General features: G+C 46.3%; 1 protein-coding gene across 7 annotated transcripts in view; it reads left to right on the top strand.

Moving 5' to 3' along the window:
* The window catches only part of ATP6V0A1 (ATPase H+ transporting V0 subunit a1), a 167,717-nt gene extending 149,357 nt beyond the window's left edge, over positions 1–18,360 (top strand). For 5 of the 7 annotated variants that reach the window (XM_073572337.1, XM_073572336.1, XM_073572334.1 and 2 more), the window contains 3 exons: positions 1,991–2,108; positions 2,918–3,089; positions 16,570–18,360. In XM_073572337.1, coding sequence (XP_073428438.1) covers positions 1,991–2,108; positions 2,918–3,089; positions 16,570–16,663 — 384 coding nt within the window. In that variant the 3' untranslated portion in view covers positions 16,664–18,360. Of the gene's footprint in view, positions 1–1,607; positions 1,707–1,990; positions 2,109–2,917; positions 3,090–16,569 lie in introns of all 7 variants that reach the window. The other 2 variants (XM_073572330.1, XM_073572331.1) reach the window with 1 other exon arrangement.
* Positions 18,361–18,481: the final 121 nt, after the last annotated feature.

Below are 18,481 nucleotides of genomic sequence, written 5' to 3'. Positions count from 1 at the left end.
CTGCTGAGTGGCCCCCGCTAGCTTTACCCCTCTCCCCTGTCCTTGCTTGATTGACAGGTGGTTGACAGGGAGCAAATATAGAAAGCCTTGTCCATCAGACCTCAGAAAAAGCCTCTCCCTGTGCCAGGTTCTGCTGTTCTCTCTAAAATGCAGCAGTATCCTATACTATTATTCTATGGGCAGCATGAAATGGATGCAAAGTTTCCTTTTAGTTACATACCTGTAAATATATCAAGATGCTAAATGTAGTAAGAAATAGTTTATACTAAGAGAGGGGATGGGAAGAAAGGATCGGCGTGCAATTTTTGTGTTATCACATGAGCTTAGAGTTGGACCCATTGCCGCTATTTAATAATTGTTAGGCAAGACACAGAGTTGGAATATGGATCCATGTTATGGTCTACAATATGGCTGTCACACCCGAACCCCCTACAATTTTACCGATTTAACTTAAGATTATCATCGCACCTGAAAGATCGATGTGGGGTTGGGTGTTGACCTATAATGCCACAATATTAACTGTTTGGTAAACCGACCCTTTTTCGCTCAGTGGTATAACTATGCAAATAAAAACTTCTGTTTCTTTATTATCCGTTTTAGACCTAGCACTAACCTATTTCTCTGTACTCTCAGTAGCACTCAGTGCAGTCTTTCTACAAAACATGCTCACCAAGTCCAATATCATAAGAAGTCACTATTAGATAGGGAATTTGGAGGCTATTTTCACCTTTTGTAGTGAATTTTTTATGTTACTAAACTGGTGCATGAAGTAAGTCTTCATTCTTTCATTGATTTTCAGACCTGAGCATTGTGCTTCTGGAATCTCTTTAGTGTCCCTCCTGGTAATAGAGGCTGGATGTGAGATTTGTTTGTCCAGGGTGCTGATGTCTTTACTAGCTCTCAGGCAGCGGCACAACTTCATTCATTGAGTGATTTTTTTCCCCCCCCCCCCTCTTTTTTTGTGTGCCCCTCCCAAAACCCTGTAGGTTGTCCTTCCTAATAAGATAAATGTTTTTTCCCCCTTTGTCCTCATTGATCTGTCATGTACAACCCCCTCCTCCTCCTGGCTGCTATTCCAAACACTGAGAAAATAGAGGTAGGAAGCAGAGTGAGTTGGATGAATTTGTGTCTTATTTTGGGACCAGCTGGCTATATGAAGGACTTGTAATGAAGACCATGTAGCAAGTTGCTTAATTTTTCATCTGGGAATCAAATGAACATTACAAAAATAAAAAATTCAGTGGAAAGTTGTATATAACCTTAGGGTAAGGACCCTTGGTGTATCTGCTGATCATACTTGTTTGCACAGATGATTTAGTGCACAATTGTACTGTACTATGGAAGCGTTACTGGCAAACTCATGCTCTCATGCTCACCTGCTTATCGGCGTGGTATTCGACCACAGTCGGCAGTCACACCACGGGACCGTACCTTTGTAAGTTGCCCACATGTGTTTACAACTTGCAACTTCCCCTTAAAATTCGGTTCGTGCACAGGATAGACCCAATCCCTACCTGTTCTCATGAATTCATATCATGCCTCCTGATTCTGGTCCTGCATGTCACCATGTCCCCACCGGTCTCTGATGTCGCCCCTCCATTCCCCAGCTTCATAACCAGCAATCCGATGAACCAGACTCTATAGAGGTTTCTAATACGGATACGGAATTAGAGGAATTTCACGTTTCTATGGTAACAGTCGAATCTGTAAGTACAAAGATGACTTGCACTGTAAATACGGGTGATGTTTTCTCACGGGTGAGTGCTCTTATCAGTCACTGTACCAGCTAGGCCGACTTTTTGTGGCACTATGGCGTTCTCACCTATTCATGGTCGGGCCCATCCACCATGCATTCTGGCTTTTGGCTGTATGGTTGTGATGTGTTTATCACTGGTGAACACACAACTGCTGGGCCATCCTTCACAGCATGGAAACCATGATCATCCAGTACCTCGATGTAACCTGCTGTCCTATGTTCTTATGGTTACAGTTTAACTTTGGAGATGTCGTGGTCAACCAGGCCATTCATACCATCGAATACTGCTTGGGGTGCATTTCTAATACAGCCTCATATCTCCGACTTTGGGCGCTGAGTCTGGCACATGCTCGTAAGTATCTAGTGAATTTTAGAGTATTTTAGATTAAAGGGAATCCCTCATGTTGGAAATGGTATCAGATCTGCAGACTGGTTCTTACAGAGCTGGAGGAGCTGATCCGATTGATTTTATAGATTTTTGTGGGAATTTATTCATTGAACTCTCTGGTGGTTAAATATGGCCGCCCACTGGACTCATGCATTTAATGATTGACAACTGTCTCTGCATGTACAGTCATACAGGGAAGGCTGTCAATCACAGGTAGACCACACCCACTGGACTCATGTATAAAAACACCAGAGATGTCACTGCATAAAATACAAGTTATACTGAATCTTTTCCGCCAAGCCTATATACCATTCTGCTCAGCTTCTCTATACAATGCTGCCCACTATAGGATTTTATGTGTAATGTGACAGGTTCTCTTTAAAGATTCCTTTTATTCCATGGCATGATGAACACAGCACAACATGGCGATCATGCTCTTGGTGTCCCTTGAATCCTGGTGTCATGCGGCACACTAGGACTCCTCACCAGACAGAAATGTGTTTCTGTATTTCTTTTCTTCTTTTGTTTTTGTTTTTTTTTTTATGTTTCTGAAAAAGATAACGTTACAGGCTCATTGGATCACATTTCTGATCACATAACGTTTAACAGATGCTAATATACTGATCGTAAACCTAAGATACAAGATATCTCCCTACCATCATGACGTGGTGGAATACATAAATGAGGCTGCAGTGAGCGTAACTATGATCTTGAATAGGGAAACTAATAAAATGATAGTAGTTGTTATAATTTTGGCTCTCATTGTCCTGTAGAGCTCTCTGAGGTCCTGTGGACGATGGTGATGCATGTTGGTCTGAATGTGGATAACCTTGGAGGCGGCATTCTCCTGGTCTTCGTGTTTGCAGCATTTTCAACACTCACCATTGCCATCCTGCTCATCATGGAGGGTTTGTCAGCTTTCTTGCATGCCCTTCGTCTGCACTGGTAAGTAGTAACACTAAATCACTGTTCTCTAAGGGGCTTCTTCTGTTCTAAGGTAAAAGTGATCTTTGCACAAATAGTTTTGCGGATAAAGATCCATTGAATGGGCAGCACGGCGGCTCAGTGGTTAACACTTGCTTTGTGATGCTGGGGTCCTGGGTTCAAATCCCACCAAGGACAACATCTGCAAGGAGTTTGTATGTTCTCCCCGTGTTTGTGAGGGTTTCCTCCCACATTCCAAAGACATACTGATAGGGAATTTAGAGTGTGAGCCCCATGGGGGACAGTGATAATGTCTGTAATGCACTGTGCTTTTAATGGCGCTATATTAGTGAGTAAAATAAAAATTTAAGAACAGCAGTCATTTTAAAGTTTTCCATATATTTATATTACAAGCATGGCCAAGAAGCTTTTACACAAAAATGTGTTTATTGACTTATACACCACTTCTTTTTCTTCTGCCCTGATTACTCACCTTTAATGCACTAGTAAATGCATGTTCTGAGTGGAAAAGATGAACACAGATTATCACCTCAATGACAGGTCAGTTTATATCTGATGCCAATAGGAGTCTTTGCAGAGGGAGAGTAGGCGGGAGCAGCTTTAGAAAGAGGTACAGGCACACAGATTCCGAGCTCACAGCTACACTGCTCAGTACTGCTGTCTAATGTCCTCCACGCTGATGCAATTTGTGTTTTAGGCTGGATACACATTGCGTTAGGGGGCAATGCGCTGATGGAGCCGTTACATAGCGGCACTAACGCTATGTAACGGATCCGTTAACGCCGCCATTGCCCGCAATGAATGTAGCGCATCCTAACGCATGCCAAAATCGGCATGCTTTAGCAAGTATGCGTTAATTCATGACGCACCCTCGAACGCTGCATGCAGTGTTTTTGGGTGCGTTGGCAGTAACGCACAGCGAACGGACCCGTTCGCTGTTGCATAGAACTGTATGGGCTAACGCATGGTAGCGCATGGTACCTTACGCTACCATGCGTTAACGCATACCTTTAGCGCTAGGTCACTAAAGATGTCAAAAATGACATCAGCGTTAGGGCATCCGTTTAACGAATCCGTTAAACGGATGCCTTAACGCAATGTGAACCTAGCCTTAGAAATATATGCGCTCATAATCTCCTTATTGCTTTGTGTGCAGTGCATTGGAGTAAGCATTGGAGGGAAACTGCTAATACTCACAGGATGTCAGTCATATAATGGTAATGTTTTGGTTACTTTGATGGTGTAACATGGTGGTTTACAACCTCTTGCTTTTCTCTTGTTGCAGAACTACAACTGCCAGCCTTTTCTGACAGCCGCCGTTAGGTAGGGCATGATGGGAGTTGTAGCTTTGTAACAGCTGAAGAGCCAAAGGAGTAAATGCTTCCATTTTTTTCTTCATGGAAGTAATTTGGCCAAAGCCATCTATCTACAACCAAAAGACAAATGAAATATTCGGCCGCTCACATGGAAGGGAATCACATTGCTTGCTCAGTGGTGGCGTGAGTGCTCAGCTATAGAGCTGCTCTAATTTAAGCTTGGAATCGCAATGAAACCTAAGACTGTCACTTCTGGACATGCAATGACATACCTGTCATACCACTAACATATGGAAGTAGATAAGCCCGTGGTGTGCTCCCTGCACCGCTGCCTCCTATAATAATGATTTCACCTGCATTTAATGAATGAGAATGTATATAATTTACTGTTGGAAGTAGCGGCTGCATTTTTAAGGAGTCACTTGCTCAGAGGATGGAACTTTTAGCTAGCAGATGGTACTATTCTATATCCTGTATTGATGGGTTCAGCAGCAGAAAAGGTTTATTGTACATGATAGAGAATAACATTGTGCCTCTGCTAGGCAGCAGTGACACTGCATATGGGTACTTTTCTTTGCAATGGCTACAACGGTAATTGCTACATTAAAATGCCTGCAAAGATCTTTGCCACAGATTTTTGAAAAATTGATTGCATTGCTCCATTGCATAAATATTCAAATTTTTTGCTTTTGGAGCACGGTCTGTGAAATCTCTGAAGAAATGCCCAGTTTATCTGTAAGCATAGTCTTCTACTCCTCTCTCCTACATGCTGCCAATCACAGCTCAGCAACTGATCAGTCTCAAGACACTGTCAAGCTGGCAGCATCTGGGAGGAAGGGTGAAAGCACTTGCCCTCAAAGAAGACTGAAGAGAAGCCCAGTTGGTCTGCAAGGAGAGATTTCCCATACTGCACTCCAAAAGCATCAAATGCAAATATCTGCAATGGAACCACACAATGCAAAATGGAAAAGGGCAGCAGAATTAGGGGACCCCATGATTTTTTTTACGAGGTATTTAACGCAATTTTTTTGAAGATTCATCTCATCTATAACTCCATTGCACTGGTCACTACTGAGCATGTGCATAAAGTGCAGCACAGATTCATCTCCTCTACAACTCCACAGCACTGGTCACTACTGAGCATGTGCATAAAATGAAGCACAGATTCATCTCATCTACGACCCCACAGCATTGGTCACTACTGAGCATGTACATAAAGTGCATCACAGATTCATCTCATCTACAACTCCACAGCACTGGTCACTACTGAGCATGTACATAAAGTGCATCACAGATTCATCTCATCTACAACTCCACAGCACTGGTCACTACTGAGCATGTACATAAAGTGCAGCACAGATTCATCTCATCTACAACTCCAGAGCACTGGTCACTACTGAGCATGTGCATAAAGTGCAGCACAGATTCATCTCATCTACGACCCCACAGCACTGGTCTCTACTGAGCATGTGCATAAAGTGCAACACAGATTCATCTCATTTACAACTCCATAGCACTGGTCACTACAGAGCATGTGCATAAAGTGCAGCACAGATTAATCTCATCTACAACTCCACAGCACTGGTCACTACTGAGCATGTGCATAAAGTACAGCACAGATTCATTTCATCTACGACCCCCCAGCACTGGTCACTACTGAGCATGTGCATAAAGTGCAGCACAGATTCATCTCATCTACAACTCCACAGCACTGGTCACTACAGAGCATGTACATAAAGTGCAGCACAGATTCATCTCATCTGCAACTCCACAGCACTGGTCACTACTGAGCATGTGCATAAAGTGCAGCACAGATTCATCTTATCTACAACCCCCAGCACTGGTCACTACTGAGCATGTACATAAAGAGCAGCACAGATTCATCTCATCTACAACTCCACAGCACTGGTCACTACTGAGCATGTGCATAAAGTGCAGCACAGATTCATCTCATCTACATCTCCACAGCACTGGTCACTACTGAGCATGTGCATAAAGTGCAGCACAGATTCATCTCATCTACGACCCCACAGCACTGGTCACTACTGAGCATGTGCATAAAGGGCAGCACAGATTCATCTCATCTACAACTCCACAGCACTGGTCACTACTGAGCATGTACATAAAGTGCAGCACAGATTCATCTCCTCTACAACTCCACAGCACTGGTCACTACTGAGCATGTGCATAAAGTGCAACACAGATTCATCTCATCTACAACTCCACAGCACTGGTCACTACTGATCATATGCATAAAGTGCAGCACAGATTCATCTCATCTACAACTCCACAGCACTGGTCACTACTGAGCATGTGCATAAAGTACAGCACAGATTCATCTTATCTACGACCCCCCAGCACTGGTCACTACTGAGCATGTGCATAAAGTGCAGCACAGATTCATCTCATCTACAACTCCACAGCACTGGTCACTACTGAGCATGTACATAAAGTGCAGCACAGATTCATCTCATCTACAACTCCATAGCACTGGTCACTACTGAGCATGTACATAAAGAGCAGCACAGATTCATCTCATCTACAACTCCACAGCACTGGTCACTACTGAGCATGTGCATAAAGTGCAGCACAGATTCATCTCATCTACGACTCCACAGCACTGGTCACTACTGAGCATGTACATAAAGTGCAGCACAGATTCATCTTATCTACGACCCCCCAGCACTGGTCACTACTGAGCATGTGCATAAAGTGCAGCACAGATTCATCTCATCTACAACTCCACAGCACTGGTCACTACTGAGCATGTACATAAAGAGCAGCACAGATTCATCTCATCTACAACTCCACAGCACTGGTCACTACTGAGCATGTACATAAAGTGCAGCACAGATTCATCTCATCTACAACTCCACAGCACTGGTCACTACTGAGCATGTACATAAAGAGCAGCACAGATTCATCTCATCTACAACTCCACAGCACTGGTCACTACTGAGCATGTGCATAAAGTGCAGCACAGATTCATCTTATCTACGACCCCCCAGCACTGGTCACTACTGAGCATGTGCATAAAGTGCAGCACAGACTCGTCTCCGCTAAAAGCTGAGATCCTCAGATCAGGAACAAAACAGACATTTATAGGACATTTAATAACTTTCCCAAATTCTTATGAAATAAAATTTTAAAAAATTATTTCTGAATGGGTTCTCCGGGAATAAAAAAAAAACCCCGAAAATTATTATATACACGAATTTATGTGTGCATATAATTATTTTCTTTTATTCCCAGAGAACCCTTCTTAATAGGACCTGTGCATATGACTTTTTAGGCTTCCCATAGATGTCTCAGCAATAGGCCATGTTCACACGTTGGTCAGTATTTGACCTCAGTATTTGTAAGCCAAAATCAACGGTGGAACAATCGGAAGAAAAGTATAAGAGACACGTCACCAGTTCTGATGTAAAATACTGAACGTGTGAACGTGGGCATACGGTAATACTACTCGTGTCCATCTTTACTTCATTTCTGAAAGCCTTCCTCATACACCTCCCTGTGGACGGCTTTAACTTTACATGATGGCCTTTCTTTTACCTCTTTATTTTTGCTCATACAGTGTTTGTTTTAATATAACAAAATCACTGCTTTGTAATTTCCCATAGACAAAATATTATTTATCTCTAGCCCAGAACAAGAAGAAATGACTCTTCAGTTTGGCATCCAGCCCACTGTCACCGCTTGTGATTCATGACGACAGTAGGATGACATTATGGGTCCAGTGACTTTGGCGGGATAAGTACTCTTCCCGACCCATCACTATGGATAGCTCCTTATATGGGACTGATTCCGCTCATCATATCTGGAGGCAAATTGTCTTTTTTTTTTTTTTCCTTATTTGGATGGAGCTAGTGGAAGCCATGGCAGACCTCCAGCATTCCAGCCTTTGACTGCACAGATCTTCAACAGAAAGTAATAGCATCAATGTCCAAAGCCTTTTTTTTTTTTTTTAAAGTCAGAATTACGGATCTATCTTGTGTGGGATTTATACAGCCCCTGTCCACAATGTGCAGAAAATGAATGGTATTCCTGGAGGTATTCATATATAACTTATTAAAGTTAGGTAATTGTGTTGAAAATGTACATTTCTTATGGTTGTCACAGACATTAAACTATTTGTCCTTACACTATCTGACAATGCCTACAGAAGAAGGAACCCCCAAAAACCCATCCAAGCATCATTGTAAAATTAGCTTACAACGTGTTGTTTATACACTGAACCCTAAGAGTATGCAGTAAGGTAGTGGCTACACCCACACAGAAGGTTATTATTTGACTGGATGTGTAAATGGATAGTTTAGAGCTCTCTATCACAAAAGATTAGCTCTGACTCTCTCATTGATATATTAAGTTTCAATACAATTTATTCATTTTTTAACATGATGTTGAAAGGTGCATGATCTCTTTAAAGGGAATGTGTTACGAAAATATGGCCAAGTGTTATAAATTCTTGTTGGTCTTTTTTTTACCGTTGTCACTAAAAATCTCCAAAAAAAACCAAACCTAAAATTCAGCATTTTTTTTTTTTTGTAATTCTTGAATGACCTAACAGACTGACACGTCCTGTTCTGTACAGAGCACAGGCAGGATCACAGTGTGCCGCTGTATATGTCTGACATTAATATTTCTAGCAGAGAAAGGAACTAATAAAAATGTGATAATTTCAGCAGAGTGATTCTTATTTTAACACAGAAGTGGACTCCAGGGGCTGCGAGGCTGCACGCAATGTTTCCTTAAACCAGCAGTGGACCCCACTAAAAACCACTAAATCTGTGGGCACCAGGGAGGGTGACTATACTTGAGAAGTGCACAGTCCCAGGGTGCATGGTCCTTTCAAGGTGTCCTGGCCATCGGTGACATAACTGCTAGTGAAGTCACAAGTTGTCAGGAATACTGATGTATGGTTGGGAGATACAGGGCTAATACAGTGCGCAATGGAAGTTTGCCCTTTGTTTTCTATTTGTAATGAATATTCATTGATATTCTTTCCAAAAGGAAAATCAGCATTACTTGGTGAAAAGTCTTATACTCCTGAGATATTAACAGCATGGTGCACCTGTATATCATTATCATTACTTTACCTTGTTATATTGTACTAGATAATGTACCCCCTCCTCTGGGTATGGTGGCTCAGTGGTTAACACTTCTTCTTTACAGCACTGGGGTCCTAGAATCAAATCCCTCCAAGGACATCATCTGCAACGATGCCCCGTGTTTGGGTGGGTTTCCTCCGGGTTTTGCGGTTTCGTCCCACACTCCAAAGACACACTGATAGGGAATTTTATATTGTGAGCATCAATGGGGACAAGGAACAATGGCTATGTCTGTGAAGCGCTGCAGAATATGTTGGTTCTCTATAAACAATACAAATAAACTTTGAAAAGTTGTGATATTTTTGCACAACGTGAAATTTTCCCAAATAATTACAACTTTTGCCGTTTTCGCGTTGCTTTCAGCCAGCTCTGGCAAAGTGGAAGGAGGCGGGGTGTGGCATTGTCCGCGCGAAAAATTCCTAACAAGTGGCGACGTACATTACACCAGAAATTTTAGTTCAGCGTCTGATAATACGTGGCAAAGTCATGAAGTGCCTTGTGCCTGTTAATGAATTTAGCGCATGATATTCCTGCGCAGCCATCGATAAGACTAGCAAACTACATTCCAGTCTTGATGAACCAGGCCCCATAATTAATACTGTCAATTATAGGAATTATTGAAGTGACTTGGAATGTAAAAGGTCCTATTTTACATCATGAAATGTGATCCTCTAAAGTATTGGATTTTATAATTTATTTAATGTTAAATAAATGTTTTATAGCTGAATAAAATTATCTTTGAAGAAAGGGGAATTTTTCCTTCACCTCATTGGGGGACATAGATACTGTGGTGTATGCTTCTGCCGCTTGGAGGCTGACACTAAGTGAAAAAAAGAGGTTAGCTCCTCCTCTGCTGTATACACCCTTGCCCCCATTGCGTGCGGAAATCAGTTTTTTGCTTAGTGTCCCTGGAGGCACACGTCTGGCTTTTTTCTCCTGACATTTCTTTTTTCCCATGAAGATTAGACAGGGGCAACGGATCCTATTGAAAGGGTCCAATTTCCCCCAAACCAACAACGGGCGAGTACGTGCGAGTGTCACCTCCACGTATCCTCTCCCGCGACTTGGGACACAATGCCGGACATAGCCCTGACCACCCCTAGGTATTGAAACCATGGGCTGTACAGAGGCACAAGACTAGTCCATGCGGCCCCCACTGCTCCACCAATGCTTAGACTGCGGTGCTGCAAGGCGGCGGACGGTCCTTCTCCTTACCCCTTGAAGGGGTTAGATGGAGCTAGGGTGCCTACACCGTCCTATTGTTCGAGGCCCCCCTCACATACCTGAGCTCAGGAAGCTGAAGAGGATCGTCAGAGGAGGATAGCCTGGGAGGGCTCCTGTGGGATCCGGGGCTGGAGCCCTTAGCTGGACGAGAGCGCGGTGCGGCAGCAACAGCAGGCCCCAGTAAGTAGCGCCATTTTTTGGCGCCATGGAAGGCCGCGCCCCCCCCCCCCTGTCGCGGTCAGTGGGTAAATTGAGGCCGCGGCTTTAGCCGAAGCTAGGCCGCGTCCGGAAGTCCCGCCTCCGGGCCCCGCGTCACTTCTGGCGGCCCGCCCCTCAGGCCTGGGCGGCGGTGATTAAGTTTAGTCCCCGACTTCAACTAGGCCGCAGAGCCGGAAGTACCGCCCCTGGAGCGGTTCATATGCTGGCAGGCCCGCCCCACAGCTGTGGCGCACGATTTTGATGAGAAGAGGCGTCCAGGACACGTGGGGGCACAGGACTGGGGTAAGTGCTGCCCGAGAGGCCACGCTACAGGGAAAACGAGGTGCTACCTTTCTCTCCCAACCCCCCCCCCCCCCAGCAGCGGACAGATACAGCATGTCCGAAAAAGCAAAGACGCACACTTTTTTTACGCTGCATGCATCTCTTGGGCTGCGTTTCCGCGGGCGCAGAGCAAGCGATTATGTGAGGCCTGCGAGTCCAAACGTGCCCAGGAGCCCTCCCCTGCGACCGAGGTCCCGAACCCCACGGAGTGGACCCTATCACTATCACAGTCCATGGCGTCGCTTACGCGGGCAATCTAGTCCCTTCAGGCCCCAGATAGGGGCAGGGACAGTGGCTCGCCGGCCTTAGAGGGGACCACCACCTCACAAGAGCCTTTGGCCTGCAGGGGCCGCTCTCATTCCAGGCAGACCCGGGGGAAAAGAATCCACACGGTGTCGCCCAGTTCATCCGGTGCCTTGGCATCCGTAAGTTCTGCTTCTCGCTTCCCGTCACCAGTGGATGATAGCGAGCAGACCTCAGATTTCGACTCAGACGAGCCCCTTGACCTGGATGCTGCAGGGTCACGTGAAACAGTGGACAGCCTCATAGAAGCCGTCAATCAGACCTTGGGGATTGAGGATTGTCCCGCAGCGGCTATGGGGCTTAAGGTGGCGTTTAAACGAGTGAAGCGGCCGCCACTCACCCTGAGTTTGAGGACATAGTGCAGCGACACGACACAGGGAACGACCAGACAGGCATTTCTCGGGTCAAAAGGCACTCGAAGCAAGGTATCCATTTGCCCCAGACCTCCGTAAAAAATGGAATCTCCGATGGTGGATCCACCGGTTTCGCGCCTAGTCACTAAAACCCTGTTATCCGTACCTAGTGGTTCTTCTATTAAGGATCCCACGGATTGCCTCAGAGAGCTTAGCTCGCTCAGTATATGAGACGTCAGGATCAGCGCTCTCTCCCTCGTTCGCAGCAACTTGGGTAGCCAAGGCCATGATTTCATGGTCAGAATCATTAAACTAGGTCATGCAGGAGCAAGATCTACCTGCAGAGATATCGGAGATCGCGAGTCAGATCGCGATGGCCGGAGACTACGTAATCAATGCATCTTTGGATGCGGCCAATTGCGCGGCACTTGCTTCCGCTAATGCAATTTCTATCAGAAGAGCTCTATGGTTAAGGACATGGTGGGCCAATACTACCTCCAAGAAGTCCTTGACTTCCCTGCCTTATCAGTACGGCCGTCTATTTGGGGAGAAGTTAGATCAACTTATCTCCGACTCCACAGGAGGAAAGAGCGGTTTTCTCCCTCAACAAAAGGTCAAACCGCTTTTTCGCCACCCGTTTCAGGCACGTTTTCGGGCCTTTCACAACCCTGGGTGGACCACAGCGGCCAATTCCGCCGCTTCAAGCCGCCCCAACCAGGATAGGGAGCGGCAGGTCTCATATAGAACCCAACCCATTGGGGAGAATGCGTGCTCAGCAGCCCAGATCGAGGGGATCCAGATCCCAAAGATCGTCAGCCAAATGACTCGAGGCGTTTGCCAGATGACACCAGCAAGGTGGGCGGCCAACTACTCTGGTTTCGCCACGTCTGGTTCAGTGTCGCACGCAACGCATGGGTAAAGGAGTTGGTGGCCTCAGGCTACAAAATAGAATTTGTCAGATACCCTCCTAGACAGTTTTTTCTTTCTCGTTTTCCCAGGGTGGATACCCAGGCAAGGGCTCTGTTAGGAGCCATTGAATCGCTCCAGCATAACGGGGTCATTGTTCCCGTGCCAGAGCACGAAAGGGCTCAGGGCTTTTATTCCAACCTGTTTGCGGTTCCCAAAAAGGACGGGTCTGTCAGACCGGTTTTGGACCTGAAGCTTGTGACCAAATTCATCAGGATCAGACATTTCCGGATGGAGTCTCTCCGATCAGTCATATCGGCCATGAGGCAGGGAGAATACTTGGCCTCGATCGACATCCAGGACGCATATGTGCATGTTCCCATTTTTCCTCCTCATGAAAGGTTTCTATGTTTCTCCATAAACGGTCGTTATTTTCAGTTCGTAGCGCTACCCTTCGGGTTAGCCACGGCTCCCAGAGTGTTCACAAAGGTTATGGCATTTGTCATGGCCCTACTGCATTCTCGAGGCATAGTCATCTTGCCTTACTTAGACGACCTCTTGTTCAAGGGCTCTTCAATACGGGCACGCAAAGAAAATGTCAACATCACGCTAGATACTCTTGCCCGCTTAGGGTGGTTGGTCAATGCGAAGAAATCATCACTTGTGCCAGCTCAGAGGATTTCCTTCTTAGGAATGATCTTCGCCACTTGCCGAGGGTTGGTAATTCTCCCTCAGGACAAAACGCTAGCTCTCCGGCAGGGAGTCTGGACATTTCGCCAACCAGTCCCTCATACCATCCGTTTCGGGATGAGGATTCTAGGAAAAATGGTGGCAGCAATGGAAGCGATACCGTTCGCCCAGTTCCATCTTCACCTTCTGCAGCACGCCCTCCTGTCAGCCTGGGACAAGAATCCCTTCACGCTCCATCGGCGGTGCCGATTGTCCCCTCAAGTCAGGCAGGCAGTCACTCGGGTGGTGGATGACCAGTTCCTCTCTCACCCAGGGGAAACCCTTCCCCCCAGACCTTTGGTTGGTGATGACAACCGACGCCAGTCTCCTCGACTGGGGAGCGGTGTTTTGCCACCACACGACCCAGGGGCGATGGTCTCCGCAGGAGGCCCACCTCCCGATCAACTTATTGGAGATACAAGCAATTCGGCTGGTTCTGCGACAGTTTCATCACTTCTTAGCAGGCCCCCCTGTCCGAATTCAATCGGACAACGCCACAGCGGTGGCTTACATAAATCACCAAGGGGGCACCCGCAGCAGAGCAACCATGCGCGAGGTGGGGGCACGTGCTTCAGTGGGCCGAAGCAAACCACTCGGTGATTTCGGCAGTCCACTTCCTGGGCGTGGAAAATTGGGCGGCAGACTATCTCAGCCGGCAGGGTCTTGCATCCAGAGAGTGGTCACTGCATCCCGAGGTCTTCCAGCAGATTTTTCAACATGGGGAACTCCAGATGTGGACCTGATGGCTTCCAGAGTGAACGCCAAGGTGCCCACATATGTCGCTTGGGCTGAGGACCCGCAGGCAATCGCTGTGGATGCATTGGTTCTGCCATGGAACCAAGTCCGCCTCCCATATCTATTTCCCCCGCTGCCACTACTTCTGAGAGTCATCAGAAAGATCAAGACGGAAGGGGTTCTGGCGATTCTGCTGGCCCCAGACTGGCCCCATCGAGTGTGGTACGCGGATCTAGTGCAGCGGCTCGCCGACGTTCCTTTGCGTCTGCCAGAGCGCCCAGATCTACTTTCTAAAGGGCCGATTTGCCACCCTGATTTGCCACCCGAACTAAGGGGCCCTGTGTTTGATGGCATGGCCGTTGAATCTTGGATTCTAACCCAGGCGGGGTTTGGGAGCAAGGTGGTCGCTACAATGGTTAGTGCCCGGAAGCCTGCTTCAGCACGAATTTACCACCACACCTGGAAGTTGTTCTTTGCTTGGTGTTGAGGCCGGGGTGTCTCTCCACTGAGATTCTCGATCCCCAACATCTTGGCCTTTCTCCAGTTGGGCCTAGACTCTGGGTTAGCCCCAAGCTCCCTCAGGAGACAAATATCGGCCTTATCCGTTCTATTCCAGCGCAGAATTGCTACCAATTTGCAGGTGAAGACTTTCATCCAGGGAGTCTCTAATTTGGTACCTCCCTATAAGGCACTTATGGACGCCTGGGACCTTAACCTGGTCCTAAGTGTTCTGCTTGAAGCTACTTTTGAACCTCTTCAGGAGGTCTCTTTGAGGTACCTTTCCTGGAATGTGGTGTTCCTAGTGGTCTATCAGGCGGGTTTCGGAGCTGGCGGCCCTATCCTGCCGAGCTCTGTTCCTCACTTTCCATTCGGATAAGGTGGTGCTCAGACCAGCCTCTCCTTTTCTGCCCAAAGTCGTGTCCTCATTTCATATTAATGAGGATGTTGTCTTACCTTCATTTTTTCCAGCACCGGTGCACCGTGTGGAAAAGGCTCTTCACACGTTAGACCTGGTAATAGCCCTCCAGAGGTACGTTTCGAGGACGGCACCCTTTCGTCAGACGGACACGCTGTTCGTGCTCCCCGAAGGGCGAAGGAAGGGACTCGCTGCCTCAAAATCGACCATAGCCAGATGAATTCGTTTGACTATTCAGCAGTCCTACCTCATTAGAGGCACGCCGATTCCAGCAGGGATCAGAGCGCACTCTACTCTGGCAGTGGGCGCCTCTTGGGCGCTTCGGCACCAGGCTTTGATGGAACAGGTTTGCAAGGCAGCAACCTGGTCCAGCCTGCACACATTTGCCAAACATTATAATATCCATACCCCGGCCTCGGCGGATGCGAGCCTGGGTAGGATTCTCCAAGCAGCGGTGGCGCACCTTTAAACGAGAGGTGTATGTAGCTTGGATCGGTGAGTCAATCTCCCACCCAGGGACTGCTTTAGGACGTCCCACAGTATCTGTGTCCCCCAATGAGGCGAAGGAGAAACATGGATTTTTGTGATAAACTCACTGTAAAATCCTTTTCTCCGAGACGCTCATTGGGGGACACAGCACCCACCCTGTTAGCCAAGTTGCCTTCTGTTTTGTTTAATTAATACGCATTTATTTATGTGATTTAAGGGTGGTCTTTTTCTGGACATGTTGTACCTGTGTTAAGGCTGATTTTGTTGTCCTCCTACTGCTTTGGCACCAAACTGATTTCCGCCCGCAATGGGGGTGAGGCTGTATACGGCGGAGGAGGAGCTAACCTCTTTTTTTCACTTAGTGTCAGCCTCCAAGCGGCAGAAGCATGCACGACAGTATCTGTGTCCCCCAATGAGCGTCTCGGAGAAAAGGATTTTACGGTGAGTTTATCACAAAAATCCATGTTTTGTGATGGTCACTGCCAACTTGTGAAAACGTAAACCAAGCCTCAAAGAGGTTCTTCAGCACCCGGGTTGAGGGGTTTTCCAGCTGCTTACATATTCTGCAGTAACAGTTCCTGCCCCTAGCATCGACTAGGACCAGTTTATCAGCAAGTTTTTTTGCATATGGAAAGTAGGCAGAGTACCCTAAGGAAATGGGGAAAAAGCACTTGGAAATGCCATGGATTTGTTGTGTTGGGCCCCAGTGCTGTGAGGTCACAGTGCTAACTACTGAGCCACCATCTCTCCCCAGTTGCAGTAAAACCAATGTGAGAAGATGAAGAGAGATCTGCGTCATCCTCCATCTTTTAATAAAATATTGGCTCTTTTTTTCTAATCTTTCTTTTTGTCCTCCAGGGTGGAATTTCAGAACAAGTTCTACGTTGGAACAGGGTTTAAGTTCATGCCGTTCTCGTTCGAAACCATCAGAGAGGGCCGATTCGATGAGTGAAATCGACCATCCAGTGTGCGCCGCTCCTCCTCTTCTTTGTCTTCTCCTGCAGTGGTGCATTGATGTGTCCTTCCTGTCCTTCACGCTTCATAGGCCCACAGTAGTCTCATGATAGTCCGGACTTAGTGTGTTGCACAGGGGAGCCTCACTATGCGGTTAGCAGCCTTCCAGAAGTGGGGGTGTTACAGTGTTTGCCACTAGGGGGCTCCCTCTATGTGGAAATCATGTAGCTTGTACAGAGCTGGAGGATTCTCCATGTGCAAACATCTGGGTAATCCTCACCATCCTCTACCTCAATATTTTTCTCAGTAGGAATTTTAATTTTTTTTTTGCATCACACACTATATTGCAGTAATTATTTGGCACTTAATACACAAAAATGGACATGAAGATCAAATCCCATGTTAGATAACGTGTTACCAAGGCTTTTACAAGACACCATCCTAATGGGTACTTATTAGCATTTACTTCAGGGCTAATTCCTCATAGCTCATCCTTGGAGCCACCTAAGGGGGCACCACACTATTGTCCCATCCTTATACATGGTCTCTGGGATCAGTAATGTTGAAAACCATTATAAATCAACTATTAGCCTCTAGATCATCATAGTGGACTAATGATAAATGTGCTCTTCTATAATTAATGACCATTAAAAATTGCAGCAACATCATCCATCTGCAGATTTGTGGGGGTCAGCACTATTGAGCCATCAGCAATGTACCCGATCTAGTTTCCATATAGTTCTGGCTGCTTCTCCTTTCCTGATCAGAACACTTCTAAGGCTAGCCTTGGAAAGTATGATATGGGGGTGCTGATCGGTGGTGTAGTGTGTTAGTGAAGAATAAAATGGTGCTCCTCATTAAAGGGGAACGCTAGATTCATTCACTGCATCTTAAAAAGTCTTAACGCCGGTGTAGTTATCAGACATTGAAGTTGCCGGTCCCCTATAAGAGAGGCTCGGCCAGCGCCATCATGATGTCCACACCTGTAATCTGTAAGATAAGTGTTATCATAGGAGCATTAGGCCTCATTACACAATTTGATCTCTAGTCCTCAAAGGTAACAGAAAAACACTTGGACTCTGATTAGTATCAATATGACCCACTGATGACACTTTAGCTGCCAGAGCTTTGTGGCTGGAGGTGTTGGCGGAGGGTCAAGGCCACCGTGCCAGTAGGATATGGAACTTCAGTGTGTGATAATTCTGCGCAGGCGTAAGATATTGGGCTATAATAACCATTTATATGCACTTACAGCTATAGACCTAATGGTTCCTGCCCTATTATAAAGCAAGAAAAGGGCTGGATTCATTTCTGGGGGGAGGCTGTTAGGTGGGTCTATAGTGTGCAGCGTACTTTTCACATACTGGGGTAGACCTTTTACAAGTCTACTTTGTATCAGTCTGACTATTGGCCACTGGTGACACCACTGAGGGGTTACGTTATGTCCAGTCAATGAAAAATTGCTTAGTCCATAGGAGCTATAGGGCCACCTTCTGGAGATTACATGTACACTTTTAACTCCCAGTTACAGACATATTAGTCCATTGTGGCCGGCAACTCTCACTGTATCATATGTGTTTACGGTAGTGATTCTTAAATTTGCTGTCTAATTTACCCTGTTGTTGCTGCTGTGAATTTATAAATGAAGTCTCCCTGCCTCTGATAATAAAACTTTAATTTATGACAACCAGGAAATGGGCACTTGTCTTCTGTTCTGACTACATCTTCTGATGTCATTTAGAAGCTCCGCTGATTAATTTGCAATGTTAATGATTTTCTATGAAAATGGAGAAAGCCGCTGCCACTCGGCTGTAGT

This window comes from Dendrobates tinctorius, unplaced genomic scaffold (assembly GCF_039654945.1).
Source record: "Dendrobates tinctorius isolate UK_male_01 unplaced genomic scaffold, ASM3965494v1 ptg000032l, whole genome shotgun sequence".
Classification (NCBI taxonomy): domain Eukaryota; kingdom Metazoa; phylum Chordata; class Amphibia; order Anura; family Dendrobatidae; genus Dendrobates; species Dendrobates tinctorius.
Note: the sequence above shows the minus strand (reverse complement) of the source record. Positions and strands in the feature narration are given on the sequence as shown.